Source organism: Heloderma suspectum, chromosome 2 (assembly GCF_057233095.1).
Source record: "Heloderma suspectum isolate Gila_16-S chromosome 2, 16-S_ref, whole genome shotgun sequence".
NCBI lineage: Eukaryota > Metazoa > Chordata > Lepidosauria > Squamata > Helodermatidae > Heloderma > Heloderma suspectum.
Window position 1 is genome coordinate 296,865,419 of NC_139459.1, and position 24,057 is coordinate 296,889,475.

The window sequence follows — 24,057 nt, forward strand, 5'->3', positions numbered from 1 at the left end:
AGACGTGGAGCTATGAGCTAAATTAGAACACAATCCTCATTTTTAACCTCCCATTTCCCAGACAGCACTTTGCTGATTGCTGGGGAGGGACAAGGAAGGATATGAAATAAGATTTCCGAAGGCTCCCATTCAATTAAGTAGCAAACTTCCTCCTGACTTCCAAAGAAGAAAAGGTTGGTCTCCAAAGTATGAACTTATATACCAGCTATATGGAAATGCATTATCTGTATTCTCAACAAAAACATACATTTAAACTAAATAGATCTAACTAAATAGATGGCCTGAGACGGATTTTAGATAGTCAACATCTTGGAGGGTCTAAATTTCCAGACAACAGAAGGATCAGAATTCTTAGCCCTATGCAAGCCCACAACTCCAGTTCAGAGGAAGACGTTTAAAAACCTCCCAGCGATTACTTTCAGCTTCTTAGTACAATTTGGGGAAAGTCATGTTTTGTGTAAGATCCTTCTTACCACAAGCAGGAAAAGGTAACCTTAGTCGAATGTACCAATGCATTATTACGAAACAGCTAGGTTTAAATGAAATTAGCATGAACCCTTAGCATGCAGCTTTTGCAGCAATTAGTAACACAGCCTGTGGAGTGATGTCATCTGATAGGATGTTTCATAGCAGGAGAAAGAGGAGCGCAGCTCAACAGACCAGAAAGTCTTGTTTCTGAGAGTCGCCTCTGAACGTTTTATATTCTTCTGTGTTACTATTTCAGAAAAGCGTTAATTTACTTGTGGGTTAGATCCTGACTAACCCCTGGTGTGTTAGCTGAAAACAACAGGGCTGTTCTGAAAGTCTGACCATTGTAGGGTAAGTGCCTTGTTAGTGTGTTCTATGTTTCAAACTTATTTAGAATGATTTGTAGGCCACTGTTAAAGATAGAACCCTCCCTATATTTCATTTGACCAACGCGTTTGATTCTTCTTGGTTAAACCCTTGCTGGCTTTGTCTTTAAATGGCCATTATTGGATGATGCTTGGGTTGGTAATCTTTGTGTTAGATATGAAATATGATTTCCAAACGTTTGCTTAAGGAGGGGTTTCAAAGTTATTTGTGCTGGTTTCCAATGAAAGTAACTAAGGCACAGTAGAAACTTTTTTTCTGTGATTTTCACGAGCTGTTTAAGTTAGCAGCAACGTTTATGGTATGTCTCTGTGCTACAGATTTAACCAGGCTTTAAATTGATTTAATGCTAATTGCTCTCAGCCAAGAGACCATGGGATTTGTAGTCTAGGGAGAGAAGGGACAGTGATCTTTAACACAAAATTTCCACTGTCATCACAAAGATAAAATTTCCAGGGCTTCAGGGGAAATCTATGACACTTAAACCACTTTTAGGTTGCAATGGCTGGGGAATGGCTGCCTGGGAATGCTGGGAGCTGTAGGACTTTTTTCTGTCTAAACATGCATAGGATTGCACTTTTAGTAGGTTTAAATTTGTGGTGTAGATTTACCCCAAATCAACAGTGCAGTGAGCATTTCAAGGGATGACACTTCTGAGATCCCCTTCAACTGACATCATGCGGCCTGATCCCACAACTCTCCTGACGCACCCCTTGGCATCCCCCCGAGGACTTATTTTTTAATATCCTTTCCATTACTACTCTTATGTATTTTTCTGGATGACAAAGCTCGGCCATAGCCAAGAATGAAAGCCAAGGCAGAATTAGGACTAAATATGAAAGTGAATTCTAGGGAGGGAAAATAATAGGACACAGAAGTAAATCCGTGTGAGTAGATCACTCCCTAGTTGCTGCTGGTGGGTTGGACAGGATCTGATTGCTTTGGGATACTGATCAGAAATCAGGTATAGTGAGCTATTACCTGTAATAGGGCCTGCAATAGCACCGGCATCTTCAGGCAGCTGACAGGACCCAAGCAGCCCAGCAGGGTCCACTGGTGCTGATTCTGGGTGCACCTAGTCCCTTGGCTATGGGCTTGTCTGTCAGCAGTGCCTGGGAAACCAGCTGCCATTTTAAATTTTCCACAGTGCCCGCCAGAGCAGCCAATATAGTGTAACTATGAAATATTTTGGGAAGTTAAAATGGCAGGTGGCTTACCAGAGCCCGCCAGGGCCACCAAATGAACCTATGGCCCAGGGAGTAACCAGGGAGACAGGGGAGTGAACAAATCGGTGTCTGAGAGCAGGGGCATCACTATTGGAGAGACTCACCTCTGAGCATTTTGTAAAAAGTTCCCTCTGACCTGGAGCCGGTCCTGAGCAATAAGGAAAAATATTTGATCAGGGGACCCCAAACATTTTGGGTCAGTGGGCACATCTGGAATTTTGAGAATGTGTCATAGGTGCTGTCACAAAATGGCCACCTCAGTGAGCACGGCTAGTCACAAACCACCCATTTCCTAGAAGGCAAACTGGTGAGGCTAAAAGAAAGGAAATTTACCCAAGAACAAATACAAGCTAGAGGTGGGATCTCAGCTCCAAAATACAAAACCACTCTTTGGAAACCACTGTTTTCTGCACAAATTGATGAAGCTCAGAAACAAGTAACTTAGCCAAGAATGCCACGTGGGGCCCAGAGGCATTCTGGGAAATAAAGATGGGGCTAGGGACCAGCATTTTGCTTTGCAGCATGTCAGCCTCCCTGTTTAAGAAAAAATATCCAAGGATCTAAATAAATAACATAAAATATCAGGCGGGGCAGGGTGTTGTACAAGGTTCTTTCCACTACCACCACCACTGCATCCTCACAACAACTTTGTGAGGTAGATTAGCCTGAGAAAGGGTGACTGGTCATCCAGTGATTAACGGCTGACTGTGGATTTAAACCCTGGGTCTCTTCATTCCTATTCCAGCAATCAAACCACTACACCACACTGGTGGCCCTTTTTTCACCATGTCTGCTTTTCCATGGGGTGATCATGCTTGCAAAGGTGTGTCTGTTGTGAAGCAAGTTTCTGTTATGTTTTCTGTGTTTCAAGGAGGTTTAAAAAAAAAAAGTTTCAATGAGTGAGTCTCAGTTTCCATCTCTTTCAAATTAATCACTTAAAAGCTAGTGACCAACCACGTATGCTCGGCAAACAAATTGATCTATTGTACTTCTATTACTATCTGTATGCTTTAGAAGCAAACATTGTGAATGGGTATGCAGTTAGCACATGTTCAACAATTCACATCAACATATGCATACCCAAAGAATGTGCATACATGAGTATGAGCATACAGAAGTACATGCAGTTGCCACCTCATATTTATTCAGGTTCTTTCTGAATGTGTACACTGTGAGTATAAACGTGTTCCTCTGAGTCGTATCAGCATTTGGGAAGCACATACACAGAGCATGAATGTGCATACTATATAATGTCTGCTATAGCTACAGGGCAGCCTATCCCAACCTGGTGCCCTCCTGATGTGATGAGCAGTACTGGGTAGGCATGATAGCAGTTGTAGTCCAACACAACTGGAAGGCACCAAACTGGAGAAGGCTGTTACAGAGTAAGCACAAAGATCATCCCAAGGGAGGGGGCGGGACCTTAGTGTTGGGGAGTGAAAGTTCAACAGAGTAGATGGTGCCTCTGCAGATCAGTCCTCCAAGAACAAGCATCTCATCAGAAGGCCAGCAGACACAGCATATAATTGCCATAAGATAGCCCTACAAGTGGCCCTATTTCAATTTTTGATCCTCCTGTCTAAATGGATCCAGAAGATGGTGATAACAATCAGCAGGTGGCAATCTTCTCCTTTGGGGCAAGGTGTTTGCGTGAGTGGGGGCTGTGGTATATTCTTAGATGACGCTGATTATCTGGATCCATTTCAATTTGACTTCCACCCCGGTTTTGCCAGTGAACCTGCCTTGATTGCCCTGCTGGAGGACCTATGCTCATGTTAGGAGGACTGAGAGTGTGGCCCTGCTAATTCTCCTGGACCCCTCAGTACCTTCAGATACTGGCAACCATGGAATCCTTCTGGACCAGATGTTCAGGACTGCAGGGGTCCTATCTCCCCACCCCCCAAATATTGTTTAATATCTATATGAAACCAATGAATGAGGTCATCTGGGTACTTGGCATGATGTGTCATAAGCATGCTGATGATGCCCACCTCTATCTCTCCTTTTAATCTAATGCAACTGGGATGGTAGATATGCTACACAGATGTCCAGTGGCATGGTTTGGATGAGAGCTAATAAACTGATGCTCAGTCCAGATAAGACCGAGGTGTTGTTGGTATGTGGCTTCTTTGGACGGGATCATAGCTCAGTGGTAGAGTGCATGCAGAAAGTCCTAGGTTCAGTCTCTGGGATCTCTAGTTAAGGTGAGGGAGGAGGTAGTATGTAAGAAAACCTGGAGACACCCTGGGGAGCCACTGTGATTCAAGAGTACACAGTTCTGGGCTTGCTGAACCATTAGTCTAACTTGGCATAAAACAACTTCCTCTTTTCCTGACTGATGAGGTGGCATTCAACCTGTTCTGGACAGTGTTGCACTTCCCCTTAGGGATCAGGCTTCCAGTTTGGACGTCCTGTTCCAAATATGGGATGTGTGGCATGAAGCTGTACATCACTCCTGGGACACTCCGGGAGAAAGCATGGTGGTGATGGTGGTGGTGGCCAGAGTGCCACTCCTGCTGCTGAAGCTACCAACAAGGCTGGCATCTTTTTAAACCAGGGGTGGGCAACTTGTGGCCCTCCAGATGTTTTGGATTACAACTCCCATCAGCCCTAGCCAACATAGCCAATGGTGAATGATCCTGGAAGCTCCAGGCCGAATCACCTTGGGAGCTACAAGTTGCTCACCCCTGGTTTAAAGGAAGGGGGAAAATAGAGGTAAGCCCCCCCATTATTTTTTTTCAGCCCCCAACTCTCCCCATATTGGGACAGGGTGCAAAATGGCACCCCCAAATTAGACAAATCACTGATGGGGATGCCTTTGAAGGCTATCCGGACACTGCAATTGGCGCAGAACACAGGAACAGGAGTACTGATGGATCTTGCCAGTGTTGAAACAGCTTGAATCCCGTTTGATCTGGGCACAATTCAAAGTCTGATTATAACCTTTAAAGCCATGTTTAGCTCAGGACTGGAGTACCTTAAGGACCGCCCTATGCCACATGAATCCTGCCTATGTGATAAGGTCTGCATCAGAGGCCCTCTTCTGGGTACCTCTGCTGTGAAAGGATAGGCAGGTGGCAGGTGGTTTAAAGTCCTTTCCAGGGACTTTGAAATGCCCTCTCAGGGCTGCTTGGTTGGTTGGTGCCAGCTCTGATTAGTTTTAGGTGCTGGGCTAAGAGTTCTTTTATTTGCCTAGGTCTTCAATTGATTTTAGAGATGTTGTTCTATGGTATATTCCACCAACTTTATTCATATTTTTAATGTTTTTCTTTGTTTAATCCTGGTTTTGTGTTGTTTTGTTTTGTTTATAAGCCACTTTGGAAATGTCAATTTAAAAATTAGATAATTAATTAAACAAATTAAGGAAATTTCTCCCTCCTTCTTCTCTAGCTCCATTATACCATGAGCATCTCTACACCAGCCTAAAATCCCACATTTAAAATGCGTCTTTCTGCTTCCATTTTAAATGCAGGATCGCAGTAGACTCCCTTTACACATGCTTCCTGTCCCCCCTCCCCATTCCCCCTTATCTGAGTCTTCAATATGTTTAATTATACAACTGCTAGATGGCGCTGTGGTCTAGCTCCTCTTACTGCGGGTTTTCATGAGGGAACTCAAGCAGAACTCAAGCACGGTAATTTGATAGCTTATTATCTCTGATCTTTTAAAAAATGGAATAAAGGTCATTTAGAGTGCAATCCTATGCACGTTTAAATGAAAAAATTCCCATGGGGCTGGGGCATGCTGGGAATTGTAGGACTTATTTCTGTCTAAACTTGCATAGGATTGCATTCTTAGTGTGGGAAACGCCCTGGAGGTTGACAATGTCATCTAAAGGGCCCACAAACATCTGTGAGTAACCAATCTCCATAGCAGGATAAAAGCTCCATATGGAGAAGCCCTTTGCACCTCTCATTCTTACTCTCAATTTGCCCACGTGATCTGCACATGACGCCAATAACAGCTGAGGCAGCAGATCAGAAGATGTACTTGCATGCTATCTCCTATGGGCCTGAAATCAGGACATAAAAGTTTGAATCAATGATTAGGTACCATCCAGCCTTTCACATAAAATAAATGTGCAATAATGTGTTGCTCATATGCATCTATACTTATTTAGTGTGCTAAAAAGTCTAGATGCAAATGTGACCACAATCATTTGCCATCCCATCTTGCTTCCAAGTGTGTCAGGCCTGAGTTTTTTTCCCTGTAGCCTCCCCTCAGGGATTTTGAGTCTTAAGGGGACATAACCATTCACTGTAGGATTAGTGAACTGGAGCAGAGAGTTAGTAAAGAGACAGTGAAACTTGTGATAGGTAGGAGAAGGTAGGAAAGGAGAGGAGAAATATTTATTTAAGCTGTTTGGTGGGCTGGGGAAAACGCAGGCATGATTGCAATGTGAAAGGCGGTGAACAACAACCCTCCTCTCCCCATGAGTGTGTGTGTGTATTTGAGTGTGAGATGGGGTGCGGAGTACATTGGCCCAACCCATCATTTGCTCCTATTATGTACACTGGCATGCAGCCTCCAACCACCCATCCACCGGCTCACGTGGCCCTTGGGGGCAAAAAAGTTGTCTCCCTGTTAATGAAGACATACAACAAGGACAGGCCAAGGAGTGTGTGTCACTCTGTCTCATGGTGTTTAGAGTTCTGAACTGTGGAACCCTCCAGTCTTTCAATTACATTGCTAAAAACAAGTTTGCCTGGTTGGTGTTGGAGGCGATGTTTGGTCTTCCAGTTGTTGTTCTGACAGTTTATTTTCCTGATCTTAAGATTTGGCTAGTATTGTATGTATGCTCTAATGTTTAATTACCCATGGAATTGGGGTTGGGAAAGGCCAATAATGAATTCAGGAAAGTTGCTGCCTAAAGACCAAATGAAGCGCATGAAGAGTGCTCTCCAATAGCCAATAGTAGGCCAGCCCTGTCATTGGTGCAGGGACTAAAGCCAGGTAACACCTAGTTATTTTTCTTCAAAAGAGATTGCAAGCCTTTTCTTCCAGCTGGCTCCTAGTGCAGCGACGTTGCCCTTTTCCATGTGTTTCCAATATGTGTTTCTTGTACACAGTCACTGAGGCCATTCAGACAACATGCTAACCCACATTCAGTGGTTGAGTGTGGCTGTTGTTGAGTCATGGGTTGTTTGTTGAATGTGGGTTAACGTGTTGTCTGAATGTCTGCAGCGTGGCTTGTTAACCATGAAATGTGACTTGTTAACCACCCTGAACAACCTAACAACAAACCATGGGTTCTCAAGGTGGCTTCTTTAAGAAAAATAATCCACATTAACAACCCTGATGAAAATGTCCTAGGTTCAGACAGCACGCTAACCCATGGTTCAACAAACAAACAACACTCAATCACTGAGTGTGGGTTAGCGTGTTGTGTTAACAGCCCCATTCCCTCCCACAGAAATCAATACTGAGAATGGACAAACATGCTGAAAATAAGTTGGCTTAAACTTTAAAAAGTAAGAGAATGGGCCATGGCAAAGTAGCTTGTCCCCTTGCCCTGGGATTTAACACCTTCTATGGAGACCTGAGAAGGAGTCTCACACCCTGAAGCTTTGGGTGAAACCTAAGATGTGACAACTTTACTAGAGACTGGTCTTGCTCTGAAATTCTTCAAGGGTGCAATCCTATGGCCGCTAGACAGCAACTAGACAGCCATAGGATTCGTCAGTTTTCAGGAACTGACCTCGGAGCCCATGCTCCAAGGACAATTCCCAGAAAATCGTCTCCCACCCCTGCCACCTTGTAGGCGGTGCAGATGGTCTTGGGCTCTGCGCTCATAAGAGCAGCATGGAACAACTGCTCTTATGAGGGGAGGGGAGGGGACCTCAGAAGGGCTGGTACAACGCTTCCTATGTCATCCGGCTGCCCCTGCCACTCCGAAGCACTGCTGCAAGACAGCCGAAATTGGCCGTCTAGCCGCAAATGCAGGGCGGCCGGAGCGCGGAGGTGAAGATCCCCTCTGCGCTCTGCTGGCCCTGCATTGGATAGGCGGTCACTTCTGTGTTCAGAGGCAGCCGCCTATCCCCATAGGATTGCCCCCTCCATCTCTTCTTAACCAGGAACAACTGAACTTCAGAATGAAGAAACCCAAATCAATTATAATCCAGGAATATATTTTAAAATGGTTATTTTGTCTTTGCTTACCATGATGCTGGCAGGAACCTTAAGTTGCCGCTCCCGCTCTTCTCTTCTGAATTTGACTGCTGCCATTTTTGGCTGACCTATCAAGCCCTTTCGCTCCCAGCAGTCTTGCTTGCTCAAAGATATTAATTTGTCCAACAACACTGCAATGCATTGAAACTGCTCCTACTGTTGTGAATCAAGTTGCCTGAGAAAGTTGATCTCGGTTACCTAACACTGGATTGTGACGGTGCATGAGTGATATCATGAGTGAGGTACACCCAGTAGTCATTGTTCTGGCAAAGTTACATCACCAACTCTTCCTTGTATTGCTTTTTATTGTTATTGTAGTTGAAATAGTTTTTCATAGTGTATTTTAAATGTGATTTTTAGTATTTCTATGTAAACCGCTGAGAGATTTTATTACATTAAGTGGTGTATAAGTATTATTAATAAGTACTAAAATGAATACATAAACCATTCATATTTCCCTTTTGTCTTTCAGGCAGCACAGTTCATCTTTGAAACAGAAAGGCTAACAGAACAGCGCAGCTACCAAAGAGTCAATGATAAATAGTAACTTTACAGGTCAGTTGGTGTTTTTTCCCCCCCAACTACTCTGCATTGTTTTCTTTCAGGCAGATGACAGTCATTTACTTGCGGGTATGGAATTTAGTTTAAGGCATATTTAATCATTTCAGAGAAGTAGTTTTCCACAATGACTTTCTGCAATCACCATATAGGGGGAATCAAATGGAAGTAGGTCTCGGAAGGACTCCACAATCAATGCTTGCAGGACAAACCACAAGCCAGCATGTCCAACAGGCATCAACCATAGACGCCATAATGCACTTCAGACAGTCTAAGACCACTTGATCACAAAAGTCAATACAAAAAAGGAAGCTTGCTTAACAGTGCAATGTCTACTCAGATGTCCCACTGAATTCAGTGGGACTTACTTCCAGGTCAAAAGATATAGGATTGCTGCCTTGATCAGCCTGCTGTCAAATGAAAATGGCACTTATGGCTGCATACAAAAAGAACTATAGGGGAAAATAATAATTCAGTGCAGTCTAAGTCTTTAACTTAAGTGTGTCTTTAATCCAATTTTAATAGCCTGTTAATATTAATATTAATATTGATATTAATATTAATATTGATATTAATATTAACATTAATTTGGCTTTTGTCTATGAAAGCGTAGGCAACACAATAAATTAGTTGCTACACAGATTAACTGTCATTTTTCTGGAAGCCTATTGTTTTGAAAATTGTACAGTGTGCAAGTGAATAGATACATAAGGATTGAAAATATGTATCTTTAAATTCTCACTTAAGACTTAATTATCTTTTCTAAATGACACTGTTAATCTGCTGTAATCTGCTGTATCTACTTTTGGTTTTGTTGCAGAATTGAGAGCAGAGCTGTACACAAAGAGCCTTTCCTTTTCTGCTTTTCCCCTATATAACCTCTAGGTAGCACTGTGCTATAGTGGAATAATGCAGTTACACAAGTAGGAAAATATGTTTTCTTTTGCTTTTAGAAATAATACTCCATATTCTCTGCACTAAAAAAAGTCAGGAAAGTGCTCTTAAAAAACAGAAGTAAAACTGAATGGTTATGATGTCATGTAAAGAACCCATAAACAACCATAAGGAATGATGAGCACACAATAAGTGCCTTGTGTACAAAAGCTCTCTAATACTGAGATTTCATAGCCATTACTACGTATTATCTTCCATGTAAATAAGATGCCATCAACTTTCCCTTTCACTGTCAAATTATTTTTCCCTATTTCTTTAAGAGTTTTTAATGTCACTTTTCAAAACTAAAAATTTCTCAAAGTGGCTCACAATCAAGAAATAATACAATACATCTTCCAATTATTAATTCCAATAACAATGTTAAAATAACCGATTACCCTAACAGTTAAAAAAATCAGGATAAAACACATCAAACATCAAAACATGAGCTTAGCTGCCAATCCAAATTACTCCAAAATGAGAACAGTTAAACCAACCCTACCCACATCAAAGGTGGATTGAAACAAGAATGTCTTCAGGGCATATTTAATATGCTTTTATAACCATTCTCACATACCATTTATCAATACTGCTTCTAAGATATTAATGACATATTTGCTAGACAAATATAATTACTATCCAGACAGGGCCTTCTTAGTGGCTGCACCAATATTGTGGTATACATTGAACCATGAAGTTCTGGTGGCCCCCTCTCTGACTGGCTTTTGCTGCCTAGTAAAGACATTTTATTCCAGCAGCTTTTTGTTTTTTTAAGTACTGATGTTTTATTTAAAGTTATATGTTAACTGTGGTCTCTGGCCTTCATATTTTACTTTGTCTTTTATATTTTTTTGTATTTTTACTAAATATATTGTTTTATTACAGTTTTAAATTGTTGTAAGCCCCTCTAAGTGGTGCATGGGCACTAGAAGGGTGGGATAGAAATCTCTATATAAAATTAAAAAGAAAGAAAATATATTTAAAATAAGGTTTAATTGTCTAGCTAGCAACATATCAGATAATCCAAAGTGTTTTTCCCCTAGCCCTTCGCATGTCACTTGATATGTTGCTTTATAGCAACTTTATTTGAAAATCATAGGATGCTCATGTGATGTCATGATATACTAGATAATATAAGTGCACAGAATTGGTGCTGGGGGAATATGATTCTCATAACTATTAGGTCTATTTCTGGTTTGGTTAGAAAGGATCTATTAGAGTCTAATGACCTACAGTGTAAAGTTTCAAAGACATTCTTTTTGTGAGGGCTAATACAATTCACAGTTCCTCTCTTCCATGTCTAAAACAATTGGACTGGTTCCTTTTGTGCACTTCAGGCCACAAGAGATGTATCAGTCAGGCTCTCAAAGGGACTGGATCCTCTGGAGTTGTAGTGTCTACTTCAATTCAGTTCCATGGGACTATGATGTTTGGAAACAAGGGACAATATTTTAGAATAAGAAAAGTCCCTTCAACTTTTGAAAACACGCACACTATTTTATTACTTTAATTGGCCAACTATGGATTTTGGAACTTTTCTTCTGATCTAATACAGCTACTTTTCCTTTTTGTTTTTACAGGCACAGCAATGAATAACTCAAATTCCTCTGCTTCAGTTCCTACAGCAAAACAGCAAGGTAATGTAAAGGGGAGGGGGGCTAAACTAGTATGTTGTGTTGGGTCAAACAGAAATTATTGTGTTGGTAAATTAACCACCACCACCCATCCCCCCTAAGCATCATTCCCATATGGAAGGCAAGCTTTATATATTTTGTGTTCTTGGCTGTGCCAAAGTGACATTTTTAAAGAAATAGACACCCATTTTGTTTCTGCTTATTTTTCTGTAAGCATTTGCGGAGGGGCTGGGGTGCTATTTCTGAACCAAAGTCCTAAGTAGTTTAGGACAAGCCTGTACGTTGACAGCCTGCTTTTGGCTGTCACACATTATCACACATTATCTTGTGTGATAATGATAAGTACAGCCACTTATATAAAGCCAATGTCAAATGGGAATTGTAGCATTTGGCACACTGGCAGTGTGATTCACTTGTGACAATAGTGTTTAGGTGCTCATGCATCAGCTCCGTTCTTAGCAGGTGTGTATAGTTGTGTAAATAATACCCTCCTTCCTCAGTGGTTCATCATCAATACAGTAAGTAAATCCTTGATGTTATTTTATCTCTATAATTTAACAGGCAGGAAACAAAAACGAGGTAAAAGAACCGAATCACAAGAAGGAAGTGAGAATGAAAGTTCTTTTGCAGAGCTTCCCACAGAGAGTCAGTTGCAAGGTCATTATGCCTTTATTTCTTGAGGGACATGGGTTTCAAGCAGCCTTCCCTATGTTTTGGAGTATGACTCCTAGGACTGCTGACCATTGGCCATGCTGGCTGGGGCTGATGGGAGGTGAAGTCTAAAACATCTGGAGGGCACCAGCTTGGGGAAGGCTGGTTTAGAGCATTGGTCTTCAACCTGACAAGACTTGGGAACTATCTCAAGCGCCAGCCTTCAGTGAGGAACCCACTGTCAAGTTTTAACTTGAACGCAAGATAAGAACAGGATACTTTTATCTTAAAGTCAAAGACGGGTACACAGCGCAATAGCTGCTCAGTCTCTGTACCTGGAGGCAAAGGCCAGTGATAATGGTGTGCTGGGACGTTTGGGGAAGGGAGTCCTGCCTCAAGAAACATTTTCTTGGTTCTTCATCAGCCTTCACACCTAGTGCCCCCCAGACGTGTTGGCCTACTGCTCCCTTCCCCCCCAGCCAGCAGCAGGTAGCTGATCTAGATGGTGTGTACACACCATGGGGCAGGAGGAGGTGGACGAGGAAGCGGCAGGTGGTTCAGCAGTGGGCCACACATAACCCAGCCTTGGCTTGGACTGTTGTCCCCGGAGAGCTCATCAGCCCCCTTGTGGAAATAGCAGCATTTTTCCATCTTAACCTTCCCATAACCCCAATGGCTGAGTTCAGATGTACTAAGCTGAAACAGAGGGAGCTTTCACAAACATTTTACCTTGGCCCAGCCATCCACCACAAACGGCACTCACCTTTTTCAGTGATTTGGGTGGGGTCAAAAGAGGGCATCAGAGATATCACCCCTACAGCCCAGACATACATCCAGTGCTCCCCTTCCCAGAATCTCCAGAGTAAGCCACTCTGCAGCCCCAGTTTGCTGCTACTTTGCACCCACTTCTTTGTCTCAAATTAGCCTTTTTCTAGCAACAGGCTCCACAAGCAGGGTGCTGAGCTCTTCAGCAGCGTTCCACAGGAAATGTATTACATTTCTGCCCCTCTCCTCCTGAGGACTTGCCCCTTGAAGATTTTTCCGGTTTTGACCGTGTAAAACAGGTGTTTCTGGTGGTACAATTTTCTTCATATAAAGATCCTGTTGTCATTTCCCAAATATTTTTCATTTGAAAAAGCTTCCCTGCTTTTACACCAACATAAATTTGAGTGCGTCAGAAATGTAAACTAACAAACAGTAATTTTATCTATTCTGTGTCTGCACGTCATTTTTAGATCAACCCAAAGAAGTAATTCCATACCATGAAACAGGTAAGTGATCTAACATTGCAACCAGTGCTGATTCATTCCAGACCTTGGAGGCCCTTGGGCAAGATGCTCTGAGGGGGGGCCACCTCTGTACCCACTGCCCATTTTCTCACCTCTCCTCTGGACACAATTGGCACCACCTCAGAGAGAGAGAGAGAGAGAGAGAGAGAGAACAAGGCACATGGGGGTTACTGTTTCCGCACCGTGGTCTTCTCACTGCTCGCTTAAGGCAAATGGGCAAGCAGCAACAGCACAGAGGAGGAACAGCAGGCCCAGGAGATCAGCATTGGGCCCTCTACTGGGGTGCAGGCCTCAGCAGGTGCCCAACGGATGCCAACCCATGGCACCGCACAGATCACAATTCTCCGCAGCTTGGTATTGACCCAGGGTCTGACTACGATAAACATGTATAACAAAGTCCTGCTGCTGCTGTTGTTTAATGAAAAAAGAAAAGCCTCTGGGAAGTTCAGTTTGAAACAGAAAGGCCTTGGTAGGGAAAGGCCTGTTCTCCACCCATCACAGCAATTCCGCTGGTACATCTGGGGTGTTGTGCCATCATGGTGGCCATGTAGCGAGGCTTCCATCAAGCCCTGTAGCCCCTCTGCTGGTGGGCCTTCAGTACAGGATTACATCCTAAGAGAAGTGGGCACTAACATATGGGGTTCCATAACAAAATGTTATGGAGTTCTGTCATTAAAAATAATAATAATAATAATAATCCACACACACTCTCATAATTTATCACTAAGTTCAGTACCAGGTCAAATGCTGTGAGAATTCTAGAAAGAATAGAAAATCCACATTCGCCACTGATTGTAGAACTACTTAATGGAAAAGCCCTTTTCAGAAAGGCGTTAAAAACAACACACAAGGAGAGGGAGCGCTCTAGCCAAGAGCCTTCATGGGTACAGGAGACTCTCCTCTTCACAAAGCTCCCCTCCACTAGTAGAGAGCAAAGAACATGGTGGCAGAGGGTGGGGCTAGAGTGTGTTTGTTTTGACCCCTTTCTTAACATCTGAATAGGACTACCCAACCCAAATAAGTTAAAGACAGGAGACTGCATTACTTGTTGTTTTTTTTGCATGTACAAAATATTTTTCTATGTACACATAAAAGTGACACGTGTACTCCAGGAGCATTTACCACTGCATGCAGGAATCATAAGGAGACATATGCTAGGGAGCCAGTATTGGCCAGGACTCACTGCCATATGAACATGTGTTGGGAAAACTTATTTGCTGCCACGTAATGTGCGCAGCCACCTTGATTTAAGGGTTTGTTGTTGTTTATTTGGTCAGTCGCTTCCTACTCTTCGTGACTTCATGGACCAGCCCACACCAGAGCTTCCTGTCAGCCGCCGCCATCCCCAGCTCCCCCAAGGTCAAGTCTGTCACCTCCAGAATACCATCCATCCATCTTGCCCTTGGTCGGCCCCTCTTTCTTTTGCCTTCCACTTTCCCTAGCATCAGCATCTTCTCCAGGGTATCCTGTCTTCTCATGATGTGGCCAAAGTACTTCAGTTTTGCCTTTCATATCATTCCCTCAAGTGAGCAGTCTGGCTTTATTTCCTGGAGTATGGACTGGTTTGATCTTCTTGCAGTCCAAGGCACTCTCAGAATTTTCCTCCAGCACCACAGTTCAAAAGCATCTATCTTCCTTCGCTCAGCCTTCCTTATGGTCCAGCTCTCGCAGCCATAGGTTACTACGGGGAATACCATTGCTTTCACTATGCGGACCTTTGTTGTCAGTGTGATGTCTCTGCTCTTCGCTATTTTATCAAGATTTGTCATTGCTCTCCTCCCAAGAAGTAAAGGTCTTCTGATTTCCTGGCTGCAGTCAGCATCTGCAGTAATCTTTGCGCCTAGAAAGACAAAATCTGTCACTGCCTCCACGTTTTCTCCCTCTATTTGCCAGTTATCAATCAAGCTGGTTGCTATAATCTTGGTTTTTTTGAGGTTTAACTGCAACCCAGCTTTTGCAGTTTCTTCTTTCACCTTCATCATGAGGTTCCTCAGCTCCTCCTCGCTTTCAGCCATCAAAGTGGTATCATCTGCATATCTGAGATTGTTAATGTTTCTTCCAGCGATTTTAACTCCAGCCTTGGCTTCATCAGGCCCAGCACATCGCATGATGTGTTCTGCATACAAGTTGAATAGGTAGGGTGAGAGTATACAACCCTGCCATATTCCTTTCCCAATCTTAAACCAGTCCATTGTTCCGTGGTCTGTTCTTACCGTTGCTACTTGGTCGTTATACAGATTCCTCAGGAGGCAGACAAGATAACTTGGTATCCCCATACCACCAAGAACTTGCCACAATTTGTTATGATCCACACAGTCAAAGGCTTTAGAATAGTCAGTAAAACAGAAATAGATGTTTTTCTGAAACTCCCTGGCTTTCTCCATTATCCAGCAGATATTGGCAATTTGGTCTCTAGTTCCTCTGCCTTTTCGAAACCCAGCTTGTACATCCGGCAATTCTCGTTCCATGAATTGCTGAAGTCTTTAATTTAAGGGTTAGGGCCCCAAATATGTTAATTGAAGGGATGTGGGTATATCAAGCAATTTAAAGAAAAGGTATGCCTGAACAAAGGCGCTAGATATTTTTTACGGCCTTTGGGGGGTTTGTATTTTCTTAGGGTGCTCCCAAATGTAGGGTTCTTAGTGTTAGCAATTGGAAGGTGTTATGCAGCTGTTCCATCTTTTTCTCCTTAATGGATTTTCTACATTAAGGAAAAAGGAAGAAGCGGTAAGAAACTATAGGCTGGTCACAAGTGGAAGATGACAATGTCATCTGGACCCCGCCATAAACAGCTGTGAATGAGGCAGGCTGATGGAGAAATAAAAGCCTCACCTGGAAACGCCCCTGCACTCTGGCATCAAGTTATGTTTTTGTAACTGTAGGCTTCCTGTTTTGTTTTGTATCTACTTTTGCTGCCTTTTTGATGTTTCAAGTTTCTCATGCCTCCCTCACGTGGTCACCAAACCAAACGTTTGTGCATGTTTAAGACAATTCAGCTGTTCTGGTTAATGAATTATCGTCAGGAAACCCTGGTGAGTGGAGAAAGTAACTTTTTACAAGGCTGAAATGTTTATTTCTGAGGGGAAGAGCCACACGTAGTCACACATCCTGGTGTTGTAATGAGTATGACATGTATAATTGAAGCCCTTTTGCGGTCTGTCTTTCTTGCTGTAAATCTTGTTCTTTTTCAGAGGGTATGAGGAAAGAAGAGACACCTGCAGCTGGTAAATATAAATGACAGATTAAACATTTGTGGGTTTTCTACCTATATAACTTGTACCTTTTCCTTCTCATGTATTACTCTAGTTATCCGCTGGGGTAGGAAAGCTTAAATATTGCACCATCTTCCATGTCCTGGCTCGTTATCGACTTTCAGAAAGGACATCAAATGTGAAAGCAAAAACACCATATCCCATGTGCCCCATATACTGGCTAATTTTTGGAGTAACCGGATGGACCTGGCTCGCCCCCAGTCGCTGGTGCAGCCGCAGGGAATACAGAAGGGCTCCCTCCGTCAGTGGTTGTCCTTATTGCAACCCCTCCCCCTTTTTCCAAAGAAGTCGGTGGAGCACTGTTGATTGACTCCCATATGGAGCTGGATCCAGGCTCTGTTTTGAGAGGAAGGGTCCTCTCTGTATGACTAAATCTGGATCCAACCTCTTATCTTCCAATCTCAGTATGCTTCTTTATACCAGATCCCCCCGATTCCCTTCCTCCATTTTCCTTTCCTGAAGTTAGCCTAAAGTAGCCATCTTAATGCTTGGGGGAAAGATATGTAGAGAGTAACTGGGATATTGGAGCCAAAACAAAGGTAGGACCCAAAGGGCTAGAAGAGGGTCTTTTGGAATTAGGTGAGGAATGGCATGTGACATCTGTGCTCAGTCCTGGACTGATCTGGGAAATTTAGTTCCTACCCAGTACTGTATCAGATGAGGCAGTCAATGTACAATCAACTAGCCTCATTCATGGAATTTTATGGGAAGTCCAGATGATGTTGTCTTCTACTTGTAACCTTCCCTTGTTCTCCTACTGCTTGTTCCATCCTTTTTCTTCCTACAACACACACACACACAAACCTGTTGAGGAGGAAAATGTTAGAGCCACACTATGTCTTTTGTTTGGTAGTGTTAGGAGCCATCCATTTGGAAATGCCCTAAAATAACCGATTGGCTAAATTGTTATTTTCCAGCTTCAGGCCATTCCTTGGATAAAGGGGTTTGTCAGACTATTCCTTTAATTCAAGTTTAATTTCCCATAGTGTATGGAAATGGTGCCAGCCACTTGCCTCTCCACCCAAGATGGTGTATACCAGGTATACGAAAAGATGGTAAGTATTTAAGAGACCACAAATGTAATCACAAACATTGCTCAATATGATCCAGGGCTCAACCCCAGAGACTGGGTTGGATCCAGATTTAGTCGCACTTAGAATGAACCCACTGAAAACTAACTTAAGTCCTACTGATTTCAATGGGTCTGCACTAAGTATGACTAAATCCGGATCCAACCCATCAGTTTTAAATGCTAGGGTTGTCCTAGATTGCGAAGTAAGAGTGAAATCATACATGAGAACATGAGCAGAGTGCCTTTTCCTCAACACTAAATAGAATCATAGAACCATGGGGTTGGAAGGGGCCTACAAGACCATTGAGTCCAACCCCCTGCTCAATTGCAAGAAGCCTGATTACCAGGCGGACTCCCATCCAAGTACTAACCAGGGCTGACCCTGCTTAGCTTCCGAGATAAGACGAGATCAGGCACATCAGATAATCATAGTTAAACTCCACATCTTGGACATCCAGACTGAAAGTTCTCAGTAAATATGCTATATTCTTCTTAACAAGTTAATCTCTGAATATGCTCATAACTCAGCATCTCTACCTGTCTGGATTATGTAAGGCATACTCCAAAATTTTAAATAATGTATATGACTAAGCAGGTTGCTGACTCAAGCTCTGTATTACTCAAATCTAAAGGTGCATAATGCATCTGGAAAGTGTACATATTTATGCTGAGTGCAGCTAGTAAATATACTGGCTGCTATCTAAACTATGTGAATAATCTGGTCTCTCTCACACATAGTCCAAAAGCTGAAGGTCTTCACTAGTGTCAGAAAATTTGGAAATAATTCCTTTGAGTTTGAGTCTGTGTTTTTGCTTTCTCATTTCAGATGAATTCTTCCATTTTGTCATTCTTTGTTTTGCCATTGGAACCTTATTAGTTTGCTATTATAAATATAATGGTAAGTCAACATTGCAATGTATTGATTTAATTGGGGACAAAACCGGGAACAAACTTTAATATACAACAAATATGTATCTTTTTAGATTGGTACATTTCTCTTGGTATTGGCTTGATGACCTTTGCAGCCTTAGAAACAACTGGAATATATTTTGGCCTAGGTAAGCATTTTGTGTGTGTACCTTAGTCGATAGCAAAAGCTGCTTCATATTTACATCTATGGCTTCACATTTTATAGTTTAGTCCTATGTGCAACTACTCCAAATCAAATTGCATTGTGTTCAATGGGGTTTACGTAGTACTGGTTTGATCACTCAAAACAGTCATGTGCTTAAGATGGAGATACCACAATGCCTGCCCACTGCTTTCTTGCTTTTGTTGCTGTGTCCATAACCACCTATCTTTTGTTTTCCAATAGTGTACCGCATTCGAAGTGTCCTGGAAAGTTTTATCCCCCTGTTTCAGAGAGTCAAAATGCCTGGTAATACTACACTCTTACTGTGTCAGTATAAAGCCCCATGTAGCTTTTGAGCACAGATATACTGCAATTAATTTTAGAAAAGCTTTTGTCTCATCCTGAGGAGAGACAGTGCTAGTGATATGTCTCAAAGCAGCTCCTAGAATCCTCAGATCTGCATGTCACATGTGCACAGCCAAGATCCCACTAAGTGCCAGTGTAAATGTGTAGCAGGCTAAAGGAGCAGAAAAAGCAGGGATGGATGGGAAGTAATAGCCAGTAGAAGATTTCTCCTGTCCTATTTTCCTGAATTAACTATGCAAGTGTAGTAGGATGGTGTGTGTGTGTGTGTGTGTGTATTGCTACATTAAAAGGTTGACACAGGCTCACACGTCACAGCAGCTTAGTGTGGATTATTTAACCCACAATTCACAGGGACACACGCTGCCTGAAAGTCTCTTCCAGATTCTGTAAGCAACCTCTGATCAGTGCGATCAGAGGTTGTCAGCATGACATGCAAACCCAGACTGATGTGCTGTGTAAGAGCTAAACAACCCAGCTGTTAACCCATGGTTTGTTTTGGGTTAGCCTCTGGGTTGTTTAAGCCTTAGAGTTTGCCCATCATGCTGACAACCTCCGATCACACTGACCAGAGGTTGTATACAGAGAGCAAAAATGGCTTGTGCATAGCAAGTGTCCCAGCAAATCATGGATTACTTAGCTCCCAATTTGTCACTGGCTCGTTTTGTTTGGTATCTTTCTCCCTTTTGAAAGTGCTTTGAATTTCAAAACCAAACAAAGCAAAACAACATTAGCAGGTGTTTGAAAACCTTACTGATGGGTTTTTCTTTTTGTTTTCATTGTATAGGTTTCAGAAAGGTTAACTAAATGGAAGATTTCATGAGAGCCTAACAAAATGACTTTTTACACCATGCACCAGGTTTCACAAACACGACATCAATTGTTAGCACTCTTAATATCCCCACAGCTCTGATTCTTAAGCCCTGACTTGCCCAGGAGGAAATGTCAGTTTATGCAATGCGGCCACCAGATGGAGACTGCTCCAAGTGTTCCTGGAGGCAGCCCTCCTTACCCAGCGAGCAGAGGCTCAAGGGGGCTAGGCCAGCCTTTCCCAACCTGGTGCTGTCCTCATATGTTGGACTGCAATTCCCATAATGCCAGCGTACGGGGACAATGGCTTTTTACTTTGGTTTTGCTGCATTGCCTGCTGGCCTGAATGAAGACTGTATAATGTCTGTTTTAAAATGAATTAAGGCTATTTTAATAAATATGAAATGGTACTATTAATGTGGCAACTAGCAGATTCTATGTATAGAGTATGTACATTTTGTTTCTAAATGACCCCACCTCTTCAAGCATCACATAGCTCATTTCAGAATCAAACGTCTGGCTCAGAACAGATGGTGCAGAACGTCATTTTATCCCACTGCACTTAGTGCGAGCCACTATGCATATTTACTTGTCAGTAAACACCACTGAACTCATTAGGACTTACTTCTGAGGAAACAGGCTGCACTGTGTTTTCTTGCACAGGACAGGGCAGGCCCTGAAGTTTCATCTGTGTAAGAGGACAAAGGTGTGTTGAATGGTGAAATGGTTGCTTGCCAACCTTCTTTTTTAGGTTGGGAAAGTTCTCACGCTCCTTATCCCAGGTTTCATTAGGAAAAAGTGATGAGCTTCTAAAGCAGGGGTGGGCAACTTGTGGCCTTCCGGATGTTTTAGCCTACAACTGATGTCACCATTGGCTAGGGCTGATGGGAGTTGTAGGCCAAAACATCTGGAAAGCCACAAGGTGCCCATCCCTGTTCTAAAAGTAGATCCAACCACCAAAAAACAGATCCATGCCTGCCTAGGGCTTGCCAAAACTCAGCTGTTCTGGTTGAGGAACACCAGCTGTATAGCCATTGGTGAAGACTAGTGGTTAACCATTCTGAGGGCAATAGAAGCTGTGCTTGGAAGCCTTCCCACAGCCGCTACACATCTTCAGACACAAATGTGCTGAAGCTAAGCAGGTCTGGCCCTGGATGGGAGACCATCTGGAAACAATATGCAAGCTGTTCTGAACTCCTGAGACACAGAACAGGATATAAGTATAATGAATAAATATACTCCTGTCCACTCTGCTCACCTTTGTATGATTTCTCCATACACTTGAGATTGCTTGCTCAAACTTGCTCTAAGCATAGATGGTTGAACAGGCTAATAATAGATCATAAAACTCAGAAAAGCTTAAGGAAACCCTGTACGTGGTTACTGTTTGCTGGAAAGGAGTGAGGGCTGAGCCAGGGCCCATGCCCAGATATTCCTGCTCAGTCAGCATTGTTTTCAAGCAGGCATTTCCAGGGAACAGAGGTGGCCCTTAGTCTTTCTAAATCAACAGACAATTGTTTGTTTCTCCCAGCATTTAGGCGATGCTGAGGGTGAGTGCAAGTAGGAAAGGGAGAACAGAGGCAGAGGCAGGTCGAACGTAGGAGGGGAGCCAGGCCATGGAAGAAATGACAGGCCCTCCTTATTCTTGGGTGAAAATAAACCGACATGTGTTACCTGAACCTGGTGTAGGAAGGAGGAAGTTGAACTGAAATTTTCATTAGAGAACACTTTCCTGTATCATTGAGATGGGAAATACTTTGGAACAAGCTGGTGTATGTGAATTCTTCAAAATGCAATACATGTGGGTAAGGTGGGAGACAAAGCTGGACCAAAAGTCAAAGCTGCACATGACAGGAAGCAGAAACAATTCAAAAGCAGTTCTTGGGGCTAGTGTGGCGCCATGGGAAGTGGGCTCGGATGCAAGACAACCACCACATTCAGTCCTTGTAGTCAGCCGTGAAACTCACTGTATGGACTAGAGAAAAATCACTCAGCATAACCTACCATTCCAGAATTGTTTGGAGAAGAAAGAAGAATTAAGGCATTTGGGCATGCTGAATGATGACATTAAAGTATGGCAATTTTATATACAAAGTGCGGAGGAAGCCGGGGTAGAACAGACAACTTGGATATATTGGTTTTATGCCTTCTGCCACTGGCTTCTCAGCATGCGCTTTCCATATGTTCCTTTATAACGGTACAAAATCCTTGCTGGCAAAATGATCAAACATCATTTTTCTCCCAAAGCTTTTACTTTTATTAGAATTCTCTTTCATTAAAACTCTCTGCATATAGTTTTAAGCACATGTTTGAAAGTTACAGTACTGCTTTAAAAAAAATAAAAACAAAACCCACAAACACTGCTCTCTAGTATAACACAGTGGGTATATGATGCAAACTATTCTGCATTTCTTGATTTGGTCACCGCCCCTTTCACAGCCTGGATGATGCCTTCCTTATCAATGCCAAACATCCTAAGCAGCTCAGCTGGCTTTCCACTTCTTGGTATGTGAGACACGGCCAAGCGAGCAACTGTGATCCCCGGCTCTCCCACCACAGCAGCGGAGACGGCTTCTCCAATTCCACCTAAGGAAAGATGATATATGACAGATGATAAGTCGAGACTAACAGGTTTTATTTCTTGGTAAGCAGATTAAAGCAGCTATTTAAAAAGAAAAACAATTGGACAGTTTAGAGGGATCGGGAAGGTTACAGAGCTGCTTGTTCTATGACAGGCTTTTCCCTAAAGAGTTTTTCTTTTTAAGAACATGATTAGTGCTTTAGAACCCCAATCTCCAGAGATGATCTCCAAGAATCCATTCAGTAGGACAACAGGAGAGCAGAGGAGCTGAGCATGAAGAGAAAGCTTTCTCTGGCTCAAGCGGTCAAGAGGATTCAGTGGACTTCCACCCAGATATTCATGAAATAGCATCTTTTGTCTCAGCCCTTAGGATTAATTTGCTTCCTGTAAAAAAAGAATTGCTGGTAGCTCCACACAAGACAGTGAGAAACACACATGCAACACAGAAATGCTGAAATGCTGCACCTGCAAAACTGGCTCAAGCTGGGATTCTCATTTGAGAAGCCCCCTCCCCATTTGTATGGGTGTTGTACAAGGTGTAAGCAGAACTGAAGAACAGAGATTGGGGAATGATCAGTGCTGATGTATTTGCTTACTGAATATATTCCAGGTAAGTTGCCCTACCTTCATAGTAATGGTCTTCCACAGTGATAATTCTGCCTTTGGTTGCTCTTGCATTTTCAAGTATAGTTTTCTTATCCAGAGGTTTGATGGTAAATGGGTCAATCACTCTGATGGAAATTTTTTCTGGAAAAGAGTAGTAGACACATGATGATACATAGAGCACGTGGCTCATTTAAGTGCAATGCTAATTCCCCAAAAACACACAGGATTGGATCCAACCTCTCATGTGAGCAGAAGTCCACTCATATGGCAGGACATCCCTGTCCTCCCCCCTGCAGCCCCTCACATGTGCCCCAAGTCTGCTCTGGAGGATCCTCCAACCTTAGAGAGTAGATGGGGGGCTGCAGGGGGAGGGGGAAATACATTCCACCTGCAATTCCCATTTCTTCCCACTGGTGGTACAGCACAATTACATACAACCATTTCACATAAACACACTGATTAAAGCACCTCCATGGGGCTCTTGGGAACTACTGAATATCTGGTTCTAAGAATGCCTAGAACAAGGTTAAAACAAGCTTACAGTTAACTCTGTGTAAGCCATGCCTTCTTCATTCCCTAGAACAGGGATGGGGAACGTCCAGCCCTCCAGATGTTGTTGGGCTGCAACTCCCATCAGTCCTAGACACCATAGCCAATGGTGGGGGATGATGGGAGTTATTTCTGCCTGTGGTTTCAGATCTCTGATTACCCATTCACATATGAAAGGTGCCCACTGATGTTGTAGTCATCAAGTGACAGACCGTCCAATAACATGTGAAGGGCCATACTTCCTCATCCTTGTCCTATAGTAAGCGTACCCACAGCTCCCACTTCCACATTACCAGCCTAATAACCACCACAATGCAATGTTTGTTATTGTCCAGATACTTTAATATAAACGCTACATTTTTAGCCAAGTGCTGATCCTATATATTATTTGTAATGGCTACTTCAACCTACTGGGAAAGAA

At 42.9% G+C, this 24,057-nt stretch overlaps 2 protein-coding genes across 3 annotated transcripts in view; one reads left to right on the plus strand and one right to left on the minus strand.

Annotated features, from left to right (window-relative positions):
- The first annotated feature begins 568 nt into the window (after positions 1–568).
- LOC146354863 (transmembrane protein 40-like) lies at positions 569–21,153 on the plus strand. Of its 2 annotated transcripts, XM_084840003.1 has the most exons (11): positions 569–819; positions 8,719–8,801; positions 11,318–11,374; positions 11,933–12,028; positions 13,258–13,293; positions 16,503–16,535; positions 17,570–17,638; positions 18,482–18,553; positions 18,639–18,713; positions 18,971–19,033; positions 19,878–20,330. In XM_084840003.1, the coding sequence occupies exons 2-11, from the start codon at positions 8,780–8,782 to the stop codon at positions 19,895–19,897; spliced, it is 543 nt and encodes a 180-aa protein (XP_084696129.1). In that variant the 5' UTR covers positions 569–819; positions 8,719–8,779; the 3' UTR covers positions 19,898–20,330. The 2 variants fall into 2 exon arrangements, with proteins under 2 accessions (XP_084696129.1, XP_084696130.1); XM_084840004.1 differs by lacking the exon at positions 11,933–12,028 and having other exon boundaries at positions 588–819; positions 19,878–21,153.
- An 861-nt stretch (positions 21,154–22,014) lies between these two features.
- TKT (transketolase) overlaps positions 22,015–24,057 on the minus strand; it is a 42,073-nt gene continuing 40,030 nt past the window's right edge. The window contains exons 13-14 of the mRNA XM_084839999.1: positions 23,106–23,228; positions 22,015–22,486 (exon numbers count right to left, since the gene is read on the minus strand). Of these exons, the coding sequence (XP_084696125.1) occupies positions 22,299–22,486; positions 23,106–23,228 (311 nt within the window). The 3' untranslated portion in view covers positions 22,015–22,298. The remainder of the gene's footprint in view (positions 22,487–23,105; positions 23,229–24,057) is intronic.